Source organism: Anarrhichthys ocellatus, unplaced genomic scaffold, assembly GCF_004355925.1.
Source record: "Anarrhichthys ocellatus isolate YVR2014 unplaced genomic scaffold, GSC_Weel_1.0 scaffold24, whole genome shotgun sequence".
NCBI classification, from domain to species: Eukaryota; Metazoa; Chordata; class Actinopteri; order Perciformes; family Anarhichadidae; genus Anarrhichthys; species Anarrhichthys ocellatus.
The window spans coordinates 7,594,679-7,611,813 of NW_022280054.1; the positions used below are offsets into that span (position 1 = coordinate 7,594,679).

The 17,135-nt window shown below is 41.8% G+C and overlaps 1 protein-coding gene across 2 annotated transcripts in view; it reads left to right on the plus strand.

Moving 5' to 3' along the window:
* Positions 1-6,245: 6,245 nt before the first annotated feature.
* Positions 6,246-17,135, plus strand: part of dscamb (Down syndrome cell adhesion molecule b) — a 110,390-nt gene continuing 99,500 nt past the window's right edge. For both annotated transcript variants that reach the window (XM_031861009.1, XM_031861010.1), the window contains exon 1: positions 6,246-7,091. In XM_031861009.1, the coding sequence (XP_031716869.1) occupies positions 7,049-7,091 (43 nt within the window). In that variant the 5' untranslated portion in view covers positions 6,246-7,048. The remainder of the gene's footprint in view (positions 7,092-17,135) is intronic.

Below are 17,135 nucleotides of genomic sequence, written 5' to 3' on the forward strand. Positions count from 1 at the left end.
GTGCACTCGCTGCAGATTGGTCCACAGCTCCCTCTACAGTGTTCCAGACAGAATAACGAGAGCTCGGCATGCACGAGTATGTAAATATAAATTGTTGTGGACAGTGCACACACACACACCCACACACCCACACACCGCATGCGAGTATACATGAGCCATTACATGTGACGCTACAGCAACCAGTTAGCATAAAGACTGAAAACAGTTTCCAGACTTTGTGCTAAGCTAAGCTAACTGGCTTAATGATATTCTCATTAAACTCTCCGCAATAGTTTCCCAAACTATTTCACTCAAGAGATGAATTCCGGGAAGGTTGACAAGTCACAGCTTAAGATGTTCTGTTTCTGTAATATATAAACTCAAATTATAAAGTCTTTTATCTACGCCATCAAGCAGTGTCTTGAGTGCATGTTTGATGTGGGTGGCCCTTTAAAGAAGTTAATCAAACCTCAGAACATTACTCCTCTACTCTTTCCTCTGACCTCCACAGAAACACATCTGCTCTCTCGTATTTTATCATTCGTCCCTTTGACATGTTAACTTCTTAAACCCCGTTATAGCAGTCCTATTTTGAAGAGTGTGCATGTGTCCTGATGCTGATTGACCTGCAGGTGTCTTTTCATCCCACTGGGACCAGTAGAGGGTAAGAGTACATCACCCTGAACTCTGTTTAGGAGCCACATCTCTCCCGCCCGGGCAACATGTAACCTTATACACATTTCTATCAGGAGCTACGAGCGCGGTTTGTCTCTTATCAATGTCATTGTCCTCGCAAACAAAGGGGATCATTATACTGGTGCTGAGAATGTATCTATTCTGAGTTAATGGGTCGCATAGTGTAAAGGCAACCTGATCCTCCTTTGGGTGACGAAGGAGTGAGCCGAGGGCTGACATTTTGAATATGATAGGCCAGTCTGTTTTGTTGTAAGAGACACTGGGCTTCACAGGAGTTGTCAAAACAAGAGGCCCCATCCTGAGGGATTACCCAGCCTGTCTGCACACACGCCAGGGACAGGGTCGGCCAGAGGGACAGTGAGGGGGGGGAGGGGGGGGCCTCTGTGTGTATGTGTGTATATTTGTGGGGCGTGAAGAAAAAACATAGCTGAGGCTCTATCTTTCTTTCAACTCATTTATTTCGCAACAATGGTTATTAAAGTGATTACATGCAAACTTGACCACAGTACTATTGCAATACGTTTCAATAAATCACAAGAAGCACTTGATTTGATTTAGCTTGTGATGTAATTAGTAGTGACCACTGAAGCACTCTGTGTGTTGTTACCTATCTGATCTCAATTCATTAGCTCAGTCGAGGACAGCGCATGACAGAGTGGACGGTGAAGTTGCGTGGTAGCAGTGTCTTAAGCATTTTCTTTGATGTTTAATGTACGTTAATGCCCAGGAACATTTCAAATATTTACAGCAGATTCTACTCTCGTATTTTAGTCCATTGTCACTATTGATCATTTGTTGTTTTCGTTTGGTTTCGTTTATTTTGCACAATTTAAAAAATGCACAAACATAACAGAGATGAATACTATCACAGTGCAGGGAGGGGCAGAAGACCCACTGGGCTATGTTAAAATTACACAATATTATAGAGAACACAATATGAATATACTTAATATTGTTGACAAAGTATTTTTACAAGATATGATATATAATAACAACAATAACAATACATTATCAACAACAAAAAATAAAGAAAATTTGATTGTGTCAAGATGTGTAAGTGTGTGTGTGTGTGTGTGTGTGTGTGTGTGTGTGTGTGTGTGTGTGTGTGTGTGTGTGTGTGAGTGAAACAACTATAGATATAATATAAAACCTGAAACAAGGAATACATGGACAATAATACACAAGGAAAGCAATTACAAAACAGCAATTAAATTGTCTTTGAAGCATCTTTTTGTCAAGTGGGAAAAGCCACTCCATAATTTGGTTCCCCTGAATCTTATCAAAAATTGACCTCTGCAAGTTAGTGATTTAGGAGGATGAAGATGTGAAGATTGACGAGTTGAGTAAGAATGGACCTGTGAATTTGCTTGGAAGTATGTCTTGAAATGTTCAGGAGTATTCCCTTCACCTGAAAGTATCTAAAAACACAAATTTGAGAAATATTGATGTCATAAATAGTAAAAATCTGAAGTTTCTGAAACGGCTCAGCCGTCGCCACGTTTGACAGCTATGTGGAGACAATAGAAATGCTCTGAATTTCATGTTGAGGTAATGCTTTAAAGGTAATGCAATAAGGTACAGTGATAATGGTATTGTACTTTCCTATATCCAGTCAACTACATCTTCTGTTTTTCACCACAGATTTAATCCTAATGTATTGTTTGCCAAACATTTGGATTCTCAGATATGCTTCCCCTCCTAATATTTCATATCTTAAGTTAATTCACCTACAGACATCAACAGCCTTTACACACAATGATTTCACATAGTATAGCTCTCACATTGCTATGTGGGATAAATTAAAATACCGCAACTTCCACTGATATAACTTCCACCGACACTCTGATTAATGTCCTGTTTTATCGTTCATGATGAAGTTGGCAGTAAAATAAAGAGCACCGAGCACAGATCCCATGCCAGTGTGAGTATAACAGTCAGAGGAGTCACGGCCTGGGGTGAGCAGTGTCCATGAATCGTCTCATATGTGCTCCACTTCTTTCCTTGTATCCACACACTGACATGGTGGCACATGTTAACACACCCACAGACATGCATGGCCACACAGCGAGGCCAAGACTGTCTGCAGCAGCCCAGGGGCCTCATTGTCACATTCGCTTACCACTGTTTAGGCATCACGCTGGGGGGCTAAAATGAACTACACCCCTTTCATACCCACTACCCACGCAGATAACTCAAACCCCACCAAAAATCCGCTTTACTCATACTCAAAATATAAGTGAATTATGTTACTTGGGCCATGTAGTTATTTGCTTTTATCGTGTAATATTTCTAAATGTGTATGCCCTGTTGTCATGAGGATATATGATAATAAACTACGCCTTAAATAAGATGGTGTTTTACCACATTATTTCTCCTTTGTATTGTTTGTTTGGAGTTCAAGATTAAGTTACATAGGTGCAACCTGACAAACCTGATCGGTGTTTGTTATGATGCAGTTTAACTGTAAGTGTTCCTTAATCATATACTAATTAAGAAGTATGATGGGCTTTAAATTCAGTATATAAGTGACAATAATTCACATTAACCCTATAAGGACGTAGATATTGGTTTTGCTGTTGGCAAGCATATGCCTACATGCCTGAATATAATCTGTTTAGGGGTTCACCACTGAATACCTCAGCCCACTGGTCACAATGTCAAGGCTCTTGTTTTCAGAGTGAAAATCAAGGTATTGTCTTTCACATCACAAGTAGCCTGTTCAGATGTACAGCTGCCTGCTGTGTGTAAGTGCTAAACGCCAGCACCTGTTTTCCATAAGGATGGAAGTCCCTGCGTGGCACCAACAGAAACATTTGATCTGTGTGTATCACTGCGGTCCGCTAAATGTGATCTTTGCACCGGCAACAAACTAAGTTTCTCTCTGTTCTTGTTATTCGTCGTGTGTCTGGGATTAGATTGCACTTTAATGCATATGTTATTAAAAGCCTCCCTCGTATAGTTGAACATTTGTGGATACAGAGAAGGAGGAAGTTCTTTATAATTACAGTTTTTAAGGGGGAAAGGGTGATTAACCCTCACTAACCATATATTAAATACTAATACAGGGATCAATTATGAGTCATACATACAGTATTGTACGTATTAAGATACAATTATAGAGATTTTTCTCAACCTATAATATCAGTAATTTGAGAAGCTATCCTGCACACCTGCTGTCATTTGGTCGCTGTAAGGTCATCTGGTCAGTGTTGATGTTACTCTGAGTTTGTTTGCTGTCAAACACACATTGTGAAACTGCTTAGATGGGCAACTCCCACATATGTGTACTGTGTGTACAGTTATGTTGGTGTGTATATACTGTACACACAACACCTAGCCCCCCCTGCCAATGTGACCCTGGCCTACAGTATACTGTATGGACTGGAGTGAAAAGAGCCTCCGCTCCTCTTTTCTGCTCAAATGATGCCAGACTAAATTCTTCTATTTGTGGTAGCATTAGCTTCCACGTCCCATGCAAACAAATATAACCTTTTGATTTTCATTTCTTTACTTATTTCATTTCTTTTTCCAGTCTTTTTTTAATTTCGGCTTCTCATAAAATCCTGTTTGCTGAGCTAGATTATACCAATGTCTCATTTACCCTAAAATGTCAGATGGCACCCTCTAATTCCACGGATCCCCTCTCCCAATCCCTTGAGCCCACAGTCAGATCTTTTTTCCTGCCTCTGTGGGTTTTGTTTGTCTTAGCTGGCTGTTAATGTCACCTTCAGTGACAAAAATTGCTGAAGGCTGAACCAAGGAAATTTACTACTGCAGTACTGGTGTGGTTGACTACCTGTAGGGCGTGAATAGGTGTTTGCCTTTGGCATCATTTACATACACATTTACATGTGGACTTTACAGAAAAAAGTACATTAAAGATACAGAGGTACCCTTGAGCAAGGTGTTTTACGTTCACTTTTCCCACTAAAATTCTTCAGTGGCACTACAAGGTGAAGCCTTTGTGATGTAAATGGCTTTGCATCTTGTGAGGATAAACAAATTTGTTAAATTTGCAGCCAGGCTGGTTATTGCATTCTCCATCTTAAATGATCATATCTCCCAGTCTGCTGCTGCTAATGAACTTACTTGCCCATCCAAGCCAAGAATCCAGAGCTGAAACACAAGCACAGTGCTCCTAATCCACTCTAAATGACAGGCAGGATCTCTGACCCACTGCCCTGATTCACCCATGTTTTCTCCTCAGCGCTACAGAAACATCAACTTGTTTGGGTTTATCTTACAGCTTAGTGGGGGGAAAAGGAAGTCAAATGATAATCCTACTCAATTAAACATACATTTTGGTGTAATAATAGTTAAAAGAGAGGACATCTGTGATAAAAGAACAATTTAATTTGGGCTATTGCTGAATACAAAGTGCAAAAAAAAAAGGGAGCCATTCCCTTTTACTGCAAGCTAACAGTGTGTTCTGGTGAATACTTCAGCAAAGGCAGAGCAGTGTTTGTCTGCTACACTGGAGTGAACACTGTGGGAGAGACAGGCGCACAAGTGGACAGATATGCTGTAAACACACATAGAAAGACTGATCACAACACCAGGGAAAGGTAGAGTTATGCCTCCATCTTTCCCAAACCCACAGCGATTAGACTGTATCTCTTTTAGACAAACACAGCTATACACCCAGACAGACGCCAGAGCTGAGCATTTATATCACCAGGAATAAGATGAGGGAAGACTGAGTATGTGATCCACACACACACACACACACACACACACACAAGCCATGTATTGTTTTTTTCCAATTATTTTCTTACATTCAGAATTGTAAAGATCCTCTCCTCAGTCCAGATATAAGAGCAGAAAATTAGTATCCTGGGGTAAATAAGCAGGATTTCACTTTCAGTGTATTCTGTCATGTGGAATAGAGAATGAGATGCAGACTGCCCTGCTGGTTATATCACATTCAGTGTAACCGGGCTCTGTGGACAGGCCCACAGGCGTCCACTGCCTACTACAGCTACACCCTTGACTTCAAGGCAGGCATCAAAATGGAGGGGTGGTGGTGGTGGTGGATTACAGGGTTGAGGGGGGCGGTATGGAGTCTGTATGTATGTGTGTGTGTATGTGTATGTGCGTTTGGGGTGGGGGATGCTTTAGTTTAACCCTGTATTTTCTGCAACCACTGGCAAAATGTTGCCTTTCCCTTCTATCTGCTATTCACACAATTGTTAAACCACTTCAATACATTTAAAAGTGTAATTGAAATTCAACAAAAAAGCCTCATTTATGCACTTAAATGGACACTAAACATGCGTCATTGGATGTCCTTAGATTTCCACTCCTACAGGGAACTCTCCTCTGTTCTTATCCGTATAGGAGAAATAACCTATTGGTTTAATTCAAGCATATATAGTATATATGGTATATATAGTGCGGTATGAGTGCACCTGCACACCGGCACACGGCGCTTTCTGTTTGAGCCGGCGCATCTCCGTGCGTAAAAATGTTATCCGAGGTGCCTCGGTGCGTCAGGTGCGGCTCATTTCCTTAATGCAAATGCCCCCTCTCACTGTGTGCTCTCACACTCCCACCTCCAGAAGTACCTTGCCCTCAGGACCGAGCGGTAACCGCCTCTGCTCCTTTAAGGCAATGAGGAATTAAAGCGTCTGCAGGGGCAGGGAGAGGGTTATTCTGTGCAATGCTCAGAGAGTCAGTGTGGTGCGATTAGAGAGCGGCAGCGGGGAAGATGCGCTTGCTCGCCTCTTGCTGGACGCTCAGAGGCGATGAAGATGATCTGACTTTGGAGTCTCAGAAAAAACCTGATTTTCATTCTTATTCTACCACCCTCTCCCCCTTTGTTTGCTTCTTTGCTCTTTTAGTTATTTTCATTTTGTGAAATTTTAATTTTGTCCTCCCCGAGGATGATCCGTCAGTCAGTCTTTTATTTTGGTAAACTGAGCTTTTTTTTAAGAAAATATTTAGTTTAGCGTCTTTTTTTTTTTTTTTTTTTGCATTCATTTTTTGTTTCAGAATCCGCTCGTACCCGGCTCTGACTCAGCATCACACACACACACCTGGGCTTCACCCCTTCAGCATCCTTCTGAATAACAGGGAGAAGCAGCAAGACGCGGAGCAGAGGAGGAGAGTCTGAGCACAGCTCTCTCTCTCTCCCCAAGACAATCACAGAGGCGCGTTTATGTTCCAAGCGCAAAGAGAGGGCTCAGACAAAAAACGAAACGTGTGTAACGAAAAAGTAGGAAGGAGATATTAAAAGTAGATACTTGGACCGGTTTGCATCAAGACAGTGGCAAATGTTTAACCTTACCCCAAGCGCACAGAAGAGAAACCCAGGGAGGCACCGGTCGGAGGAAGAAGAGAAAGCATAGCTTGGGGGGTTTGAACGGAGCAGGGCATGTGGATATTGGCTTTTATCTTCTTCCAGAGCATCTTGAATGGTAAGTTTCACCCGCTCGTCTTTTTATTTATTTATTAGCGCTCATTACATACTGCAGAAGGCAAATCACCGGTAGACAGCTAAGTGACTGGAGAGGGAGGATGGAGGTCACCTGTGACCCACATGAAATGGATTTTATATGGTTGTCAAAAGGCTGACACCCTTGATAGAGAGGGAGAGAGACGGGCGAGGCATGAATTGCGTTTTAAACCATTCAAGCTCTCCTACAAACCTTTAGACACGTCTCTGGCCTTTAGATATACATCCTGAGTCAGATGAAATAAAACAGATACATTTTTGTTTGTGTGGACCTGTATTTAATTAATTAGTTTGATTGTGTTTGTTGGATATTATTTTTAGGGGTCAAGTTTTAATTCTTTTTTCATTTGCATCCAATGAATGTAATGTTTTTATCGGACGCCTAGTGATACTTCTACTTCTGTCACAACCTTGCTCCACTGTGGCCCTTAGTAATAAGTGACGTATTTGATATAATGGACATTTGGTTTAACCCCTTCCCCCTCCCCCACAGTGAGCATTTTTTTTCAAGTTTAAAGTGGCCTAAATTGATATGTTGCATAGAAATGGTAAATTTATATACATAGTAAAGATTCAGTGATCCATATTTTCATTTTGAACATATTTGATGTAAAATGTCCAATTTTTTTTCTGGCTGTCAGAATGTTCACAACATCTGTGCGTCCAATTTTGTCACTAATTTGAATACAGCTTCATGTCGTTTACTTCTACATTTAGTTTGTAGGGAGAAAATTAGCACGTTTCGAACTAATTGTTCACGTTAGTGATTAAGAAAATAAAAAAGTGTAATGTTGATTAGACACATTCCACAGAGGTCACTTTTTTTCACAAGTAGTTCACAAACGCACATAAAAAATGTATAAAATGTTTTCCATTCAAATATCCGTAAGTCGGATTCTCCATTTAAATACTGTATTCAAACACCCAGATTTGGTTGTGCGTCTTGTCTGTGCTTTCTTGCACACACGTGTATTTGCGTGAGTGCATGTGCACCAGTGCACACATGCATGCGGCTGACACCGTGCACGCATATTTGTGTGCTCATATAGTGTATCTATAATCAATAGCAGAAAATTGATACAGCTTATTGCATTCACTTATTGGCCAGAGCCCCTTCTACAGGGAGGGATTATGGCTGACTGGGTGTGTACGAAAACAGGGGAAGAAAAAAAAAGGGAGAGTCGAAAGAAGGAGAGGGAGAAGGAAAGAAAATGGAAACATGTCTTTGAGAAAACACATCAGGGTGACAAGATGGGGATTGTTCACATATTCAAACAAAATCAAGCCTGCGGTTGGTTGCATTTTATTTAAAGGGTCAAGAAAAGCTGAATTCACATCGCAAATATTTGGGGATTTACAGGTATGAATACAATAAACCACATCGGGGCGCCGTGATATGATATGGCGTGTCCCCAAAATGGATTTTCCCTTCTGGCTGGGATGATAGAATAAGGCTTCGAAATGGATTTTTGTTTCTGTGTCGTCGCTTTTTCAGTGGCGAGGCAACCCTCGCACGGTAGCGTTTATTGACACCGACTCCATATAAAATGGTATCTCCCTCAGCCCAGCTTGTGCTGAAACTCATAAAGGAACAATAAGGAATCCTCATTAATCATAATCATCTGACTCTGACATTAGATCAACTGCCATGCAAGATTGTGTCCGTTTATTGCATAAGGGATTATTGAGGAGGCCTGTGGCAAACAACTGATAGGGATTAAGCAGTAAGACGGCGTGGAGTGCAGACATTACACGTTTCGTGTTTGTCATTCGCGCTGCAATCCCGGAGCTTTTATCACTTTCTGTTTGCGTTGTCATTTGATTTGATTTCTCCATCCCCGTACAGTGGCACAGCCATACGACTTTGTCCTCTGCCGTTGGATGTTTTGTTGATTATCATGAAAATGTGGTGTTCGTCGGCTGAGCAGGCGTTGTCAGAATGAATGAGTGACCTTGTGGAGAGAAACCAGCGCAGCGATTGGATTCCAGACAATTCTTGCTGTTTCAGAGTTTGGCCTATCACATGCTCACTGGCCTGTCTCTATGGTAACCTCCTTAAAGGGTGTCAGGGGCTGCGTCCGAAAACGTTCACTCATTCACTTGAATATATATGTGGGTAGAAAACTATATGGTGTGTTGTTGTCTGGTGGCAAAACATCAAGATGAAACACTCTTCAGAATCTATGGTTCTCGTTTTGGTTGGATCATTTTTGTCCACTGTGTTTGGTATAATAATGCTTCTAAGACGAATCGGACGCCACTACAAAATGGCAGAATGGAAATAGTGGACTATACAGCATATATGGTATGATTTTGGAGTCTGGCTCTTTTCTCAAGCTGACTTGACCCAGAGGTACTTGATTAGCAGCTAATCACATCCTGTTACATCAGTGTGTCAGGTGATAAGTGGCCAAATGGCAACCAGGGTTCTTTTCCACATTGCCTTGTGGTCATTTCACTGTATTTACGTCAGATCAATGAACTCAGCAACCGATTAAAGAAAAAAAGAACAGAAAATAGATGCACACCTCCACAATGTTCTTACATTTTTTAATCTTAATTAGTTTCATCGCAAGTTACGTCAAAAGGCAGAAAAATACAACCACAGTCCTTAGATAAGAGTCATAACAATGTTAAATCTGACATGTTTAACGGCAAACAGGCTCATTTATTTCTCATATTCATGCATTTTCTATTTCCTGTGCTCATCAAAGTAGAATCTATGAATTCAGTCATCAGTACAGGAGAGGTAACATATTAAGTATCTCTCCCTGAAAGCTGCCCGTGGGCAAAACCACAGCAAGCTAAACCGGCCTATTCAAACGCTCATTGCAAAGATATAATGAGACGCGGCTTCTCGCACAGTCCCCACGAAGACTGCGGTGATTTGTAGACATACACGCGGCTTAACCTGATGCTCGTGACTTAAAAAGGCTTATCTCGTAAGTCTTCAATAAATGAACATTTACGCAGAGGTCAGGGGGATCACGCAATCAAATTTTGATCTCAATTAGCTGTGACATTTCTCCGGGTAAAGGCAGATCCACTTTGGAATAAGGAAGCTCTTCCGAAGCATCTCACCCAGTGTAGCTTACAGTACAGCAAATAGCTGCCAACATAAGTTAGCCTGCCAATTTTACATGACCCCACATTATTAGCAACCTGAAACTCCGGATGAAAACGCTACAGGGAACGGGGTGGATAGATGGATTGAACTTGGCTGCGACTAGAACAGGGGAACCGGATTTTTGCATGGCAATAAATCCACATGAAGCACGAGGTGATGAAGGCAGTGCACTGATGAGAGCTGTGAGGTGATTCTCAATCTTGTGTGAAGATGTCCAACGATCAGCGGCCTCCCAGCGGCCACAGTGGCCGCTCACAGGCTCTCTAAGGCAATGGAGTGAAACCTGACCAGGCATTAGTCTGTTTACTAATTACCAATTAGGGTTTGGTTGCCGAAGCGCTATCACAGCTCATGAAATTAAATTACCCCACGAAAACACGTAGCGCACAGTCAAGTGATGGATCATCTCGTGCAGTCGTACTCTGATATGAATATCTAATGGGCTAAATTAAGTTTACAAACCCACTTAACTCCTGCTCACTTGTGTGAGTTATCGGAGGGTTTGTTGGGTTACATTCAGAAGTTAGTGTGTGATTCCAGTTGAAAGGGCTGCTCATGTTGGGTAATGGATAACCTGATGTGTGATCTTAATAGATATCCCCTAGTTCATACATCCCAGCTGTATAATGAGGGCTACTCTACTGTACCGTACCTCCTCGAGCCTGCCTAGCTCTCTAATTAGGAGCAAGCTTCGGCGACTGGTGTGTGTGTGTGTGTGTGTGTGTGTGTGTGTGTGTGTGTGTGTGCTGCGTTTCACCCAATGTAAAATCTAATTACCGATCACACTGTGTCTGTCTGGCTTCCACTGAATCAGAGTTGTAATTGCGCGAGCCCGCGTGTAAATGTCTCTTGCATTAAAATGTTAACGATATCATTTAGCATCTGCAGGGAAGAGCAGAGAAGCCCTCAGCACCCAGATGTAGGTGTTTGATCATGCGTGCAAAGTGAGGCTGTAGTACATCTGGCGGGGGTTTCCCTCTCAGACAGGGTTCTCAGTAGAGAGGATGTTTTTAATTCACTCAGCACCTGTCAAAGTGACATGTTATATTACTGTGCTGCACTGCACAGGTACTGTAGCGGAGGAACTGGCGTAAAAGCTTTATTTGGCAGTTTAGAACTGACTAAGTCAAGGAAGCGGTGCTTCTGCTCCCCTGTGCGGTAGTGCTTCTGTCTTGATTTAGTTGTATGTAGAAGTTTATAAAACGCCTGCGTCAGACATGAGAGATCTTGACCTACGACTTTCTCTTTACTAGTCTACGAACCTTTTCCTTGACACATCAGTCAAGACTTGTCATGTGAAGATGTAAAGCCTGGTGCTGATTCACTTCATAATAGCAGCATATTAGTACTTCTTCTGACTGTAACAATATCAAAATTGTGGCCATCCAAGTAACGTCTGTATTGAGAATACATGAATCCTAAAGCTTCCGCGTGTTATCAATACATACTGTGTTTTGCAATGATAGATTTCAAGTCTTCCACTGAGACACATCCAGAGATATTAAAAGGATAACTACCAGAGTATAAATGATATGGCAAAATCTCAAATATATACTGTTTCCCTACCCTTAGGTTGAATTTGTCACCAATATGTGACTTTTCGAATCAACATGAGACACCAAAGCTCCAAAGAGGGCCAATACTCTGCGGGTACATCGCTCATCAACATACACAGAATATAGGAGCTCTTTCGTGGTATTGTTCTCTTCTCAGTGGTGATGGATTTCCTTACATGTCCAAGATTTCATTGTGTTTTATATTCACTTTATTTTGTTTATCTGCTCTGCTGTATAAGTAAAATGGTTTAAGTATGCAACATTAATATTATCTTATTGCCTCATACTGTCCCTGTCTCCTAGAAATTACATTTATATAATACTAATGTGCAAGAAGGAGGAATCATTCACTGTTCTCCAACAATATCCAGTGAGTACATTGTGATTATGATCACATCACGTGGTTAAGGTTAGGGAAAAGTCAATAGTGACTTAAGGCGTGTTTACTTATTTATTAAAGTAAGATTTAACCAAAACCACAAGCTTTCCCTAACCTTAAACAAATAGAGTTTGTACATGCACACAATACCCTGCATGTGTTGTACACTGCGCACGAAAGCCGCAGTCCTTGTGCTGAGCTCCCCACCAGAGCTTTTGTTCATTGTGGAGGACAGGTGGCGGAGGTGTGATGAGTTTGCTATCCATCACCCACCAAGACAAACATTCACGCTGGACCTCATAAATACTGCCTCTTAATCCAGTCCTCCACATACCAGGGCCGGGCTTTGAACTCGACACACTCTGAGGCCCAAGGCTGAATTGATCCCTGCGACTCTGGCCTGGACATGATGCATGTACCTGACATATCGTAGCACACTAACGTGTCTACCGTCTCTTTCTTTTTCTTACTCTCACTTCTCATGGACTTCCCTGATGTATGCAGGAAAAAACAACAACACACAACACCCTCTGCACTTTTCCAACCATTGCATCTTTTCTGTATATTTCACATCCACCTCTCAATTGGATTGTTCAAGACCACATTTTCAGGAGACATTTCACCGTGCTCCTGATGCGCCAGAGTCTGAATATTAAAGTAGGCTAAGGGATGGAGGCAAAGGCGGATAGACAGAGTGACAGAAAGACAAATGGGTCCAGCTTGGTTTCTCGACACTGCTCTTTATTTTTATACCTAGCACAGATGCTAAGATTTAAGACCAAGTTAGTGGTGGTTATTTTTAGCCGGCCATTTTTGAAGCGCTGTCATCTTGTTGGAGTTGAGGTAAGGCTTGTGAGTGTGTGCATGTGTGTGTGCTTTATTGTGCAGTTGCGGGTGTTTACGTGCAAGTACCTATATTTGTATGGAGGTGCCGGGTTTGCAGAGTGTGTGTTCTTGTGTGCATGCTTACTTGCCTGTGTGTGGGTGTGTGCCTGTGTGAGTGCATTTAATTGGGGATCTGGGTGGGTTAGGGTGTGACATGGAGTGGAGCCACAGGAGTCTGATTTATGTCCTTCTAGCCACTCATCGATCCCCCGGCCCCGTGTGAGACTGAGTGCATTGTCAATAATCTTAGCGCTTTGTGGTATTCCTAGAATTCCCAGACCTCCTCTGCTCAGACCACGGTGTGATACTGCAGTAAGCTATCTTGTCCAAGATCAAATATGCGGGCACAGGGCCTGGCAGCAGTGCATTTGATTATTGGGTCGCCTAGCAGTGAATAGATCATTTTGGCTGCGCGGTTGAAGGAAATAGAGAATTGGACGCATTGTTCGTACAGAGGAAGGTCATTTGGACGCAGTCCTGTCCCCAGAAGCATGTAGCTGTTTACATGTTGCTAAGTGTCCTCGTAGACTGTTGCCAGGATGAGGTCTATTATGTGTCGCTCTGGGTCTCTCTATCTGGACCGTCCATCACATCAAGTGATTATGCTAATTAGTGTTTGATCAGATGATTAAATTAAAGCTCGATTCATCCGAAATTCTAAATGCTCAGAATACATTTGTGTCTGCTCGACTGCCTGGCTTCACACCACACGGGTCCCCCGGTGTCCCAGCCTCCGGGGGAGTGAATGACCAGAGAGCAGAGGGAAGAAATTGCACAAAAATACTTTTTAATTCCGGCAGTGGCACATATAGAGGAGGGTTATAATGAAGAGAGCTGGGGGGGAGCTGAGGGAGAGAGGAGGAGAGAAACAAGGAAAAGGAGAAAATAAGTGTTTGTGTGTGTGTGTGTGTGTGTGTGTGTGTGTGTGTGTGTGTGTGTGTGCGGCGGGGGCGGGGAAGGGGAGGGGGGTTGCTGAAAGGAGCCGTGCTGTGCTCCCCTAAGTGTTGAATAAACATGCTTGGTTTAGGGAAATGGCTGCGATAAATGTTTAATATGATAAGTCCATAAAGACGGTCAAATGAGTCTGGAGTATTAAAATGAGTGTGGCACGTTGCAGCAGTAGCAGCAGCTTTAAAGGAGGACGAGGAGGAAGGGGGGGGGAAGCTGATAATGGCAGGCAGAGCTAACAGGATGAGAGCAGCCAGCTGCTGTGACATCAACATTAACACACTCCACCAGCTGCTGGTCACAGACGTCTCCTGGACAAAACAGGGATAGCGGTATGTCTTCAAAGGGCCGCCATGGTCTTTTAATGATATTATTACCTGTACGACACTTAGTAGCGAGAGCAGCATATTTGTATTGCTTTTTTTCAAAATAACTTCAAAAGTGCTGAAAAAAAGGTAGAAAGCCAACAGCAATCGGCTAGAATAAAAGGAGGACTCGCACTGGTGGCACAATTGAAAGCAATGGCTTTTCCAAAACAAAAATGCGATACAGGAAAAATACATTTGGGACTAAAGAGCAAGCCTGTCTCCTAAAATTACGTCTATATACTAATTTACAACAACGAATGCCACCTAAACTATGATTTCAATATGTTTTCACTGACAACGTATTTCATTAGTTTGTCCTACGATATCTGCTCGTGCAGTAAAAAACGTAGTTGTGGTTGTTACGGTGAACCCAAACCACAATCTACCCCTTACCTTAACCGAGTGCTTTTGTTGCCTAAACTGAGCCACCAAGGATGTAAACTTCAGGCTTTGGTGTCAAAATCCTGCATTTTGTACACCCATCATCCACCCCGACTACTTTGCATTCAATATTCAAACGTAGCACTTCCTTTACTTGAAAAAACGTTGCCACAGGACATAATCCTGTGCAATTATGTTTCCCTCAAAGCTAATAGCTACCACAACATAGAAAGTAAGTCTGTGGTCTGTCCTACACTATTGTAGTCTGCAATGATTTATTCAACTTTTTATTTTATATTTAACTTTTTTCTTTTAAAATACGTAGATTGAGGTGAATCTTCATTTGGTGGAATGAGGTGTGGACTTTGGCCTGTAAGCACGCGGAATGATAAAATCCAGCACACGGTGACCAATTGAGATGAGTCACCACCCAAATAATTCAGAATACAAAGGCAGGACTTAAGCGAAAAAAGTTCTTTTTGCCACCATTTTCCAAAGGAAGTGTGTGTCATAGCAGATTCAGGTAACACAAAGTGAAATAACATCCTTTCAGGGCCAAAGGCCGTCAGTGTCAGGTCATTCTCTTCAGCGGCCTCTCGTGTCGCAGCCTGTGTTCACTGAAACCTGCATGGACATCCCGTTACCTTAGCTGGCATGCAGGTGGACAGCGGTCACGTTAAGACACTATCAACAGCAACTCTTTTGAAGGCCCCTTACCTTAATGTCTGGTGACATAATGAGGTTGGTTGTCCGCTATGTGCCATGTCTACAGGTTTAACTGAGGAAAGGCCTCTGACAAACAGACATCTGTGCAACGACAGCGCTGCTGCTTAATTGTGTTACCAAGCGACGCCGTGTATGCTGACCGTTGGATTAGTTTGGAGGTGATTTGATTATATCCACTCAAGTCTCAATCAGACATGTTTAAGTATAATAGTTAATTACAAAGAGAATCTTAAAGCATAGACATCTCTGATGCTGACTGGAAAACCGGGGCAGCGGCCCTGAACTATACTCATCATCCAAAATACAGCATATGTCATAATGACGTAGACTTTTGTACAGGCTTGGAGAATAGTTTGAGAAACCGGTAACTCATTAACAGGTGGTCGACATTGTTTGTTGAAGCTTAATTTTGCTGCATAAATGATTGTTATTAAATCATGTAGAGGAGTCCATCCAATCAGAGGCAGATCTTTAACATGTGTTCAGCTGTATCCCAATTCAGCTGTGCAATTATTCTGTGTTATTGTGATTTTCTGTTAGCGGAACCATGACATGGCAATACATTTCTTAATTGATTACTTTACCGTATCGCCTTTAATTTTCTCCATTATTCCAACACATTACGCTCTTACCTTCGGTCTAACCCATGGGTCTTTGCTGCAAAGCATCGTTCAAACCAGCTCCTCTTAGACTGTATTAAAGGTCCCAACATTTCTAAAGATGACAAATCTGTCATGGTATACTGCAGCAAAACGCGCAAAAAAATCATGCAAGACATCTCCATTTGATTTGTGTCAATGAAAGCATGATATACTGGCTTTAATGATGCGCTGGAACAAGCAGATACAGTATATACACTGTACGTGACGCTGACATATTTTGTGGAGACATTTGTTTTTCTAACTTACACAGCCACATTTCAAACACTCAAAATAAGTTATTAAACAATTCAGACTTTGATTTGACAGCAAACCTAATATCATAATCAGTTTGTTTGTTGCAAAATGCGAATTATGTGTACAAGTATGTCTCGTGGTGACTTCTGTGATTGTGTTTTGATGAAATGCCTTGTGATTGTGCTGCAAACCAATTTCCCCGCAGGGACAAATAAAGTATCTATCTATCTATCTTGATTTTATAATGTGACTCTTTATGGTTGTGTGTCTCTGCAGACATACATCAGACTGCATTCAAAAGCTACAGCTTTGACTTTTAGGCAGTCTGCGTGTTACCGCCGCCACAAGAATAAATCAACCATAAAAGAAATATTTATAAATATATTCGTACCGTTTGTCAGAATGATTAGCATTAGCTTTCTAAAAATACATAGTTATTCATTCTTGTTAATTGGGTTGAGGAGAGGCTGCTCTCTTTTTTAATTAATAGGTAGATTGCAGGTGTTGAAAACGATGTGTAATATGTTCCTTTTAATTGTGAAGACTGCTGCAGATCAGTAGCATTTTCTCCGTTCACACTCATAGTAAGCACACAGTGAATCTATGCGACACTTTAAATGCAATCTTTGTTTTATTGACTTCATTACAGACCTGGGTCTCCCTACACTTGCGTTGTTTACATCACAAAGCAATATTAGATTTGTACTGGTGGACGTTTTTATTCATAATCAGCAGTAGAG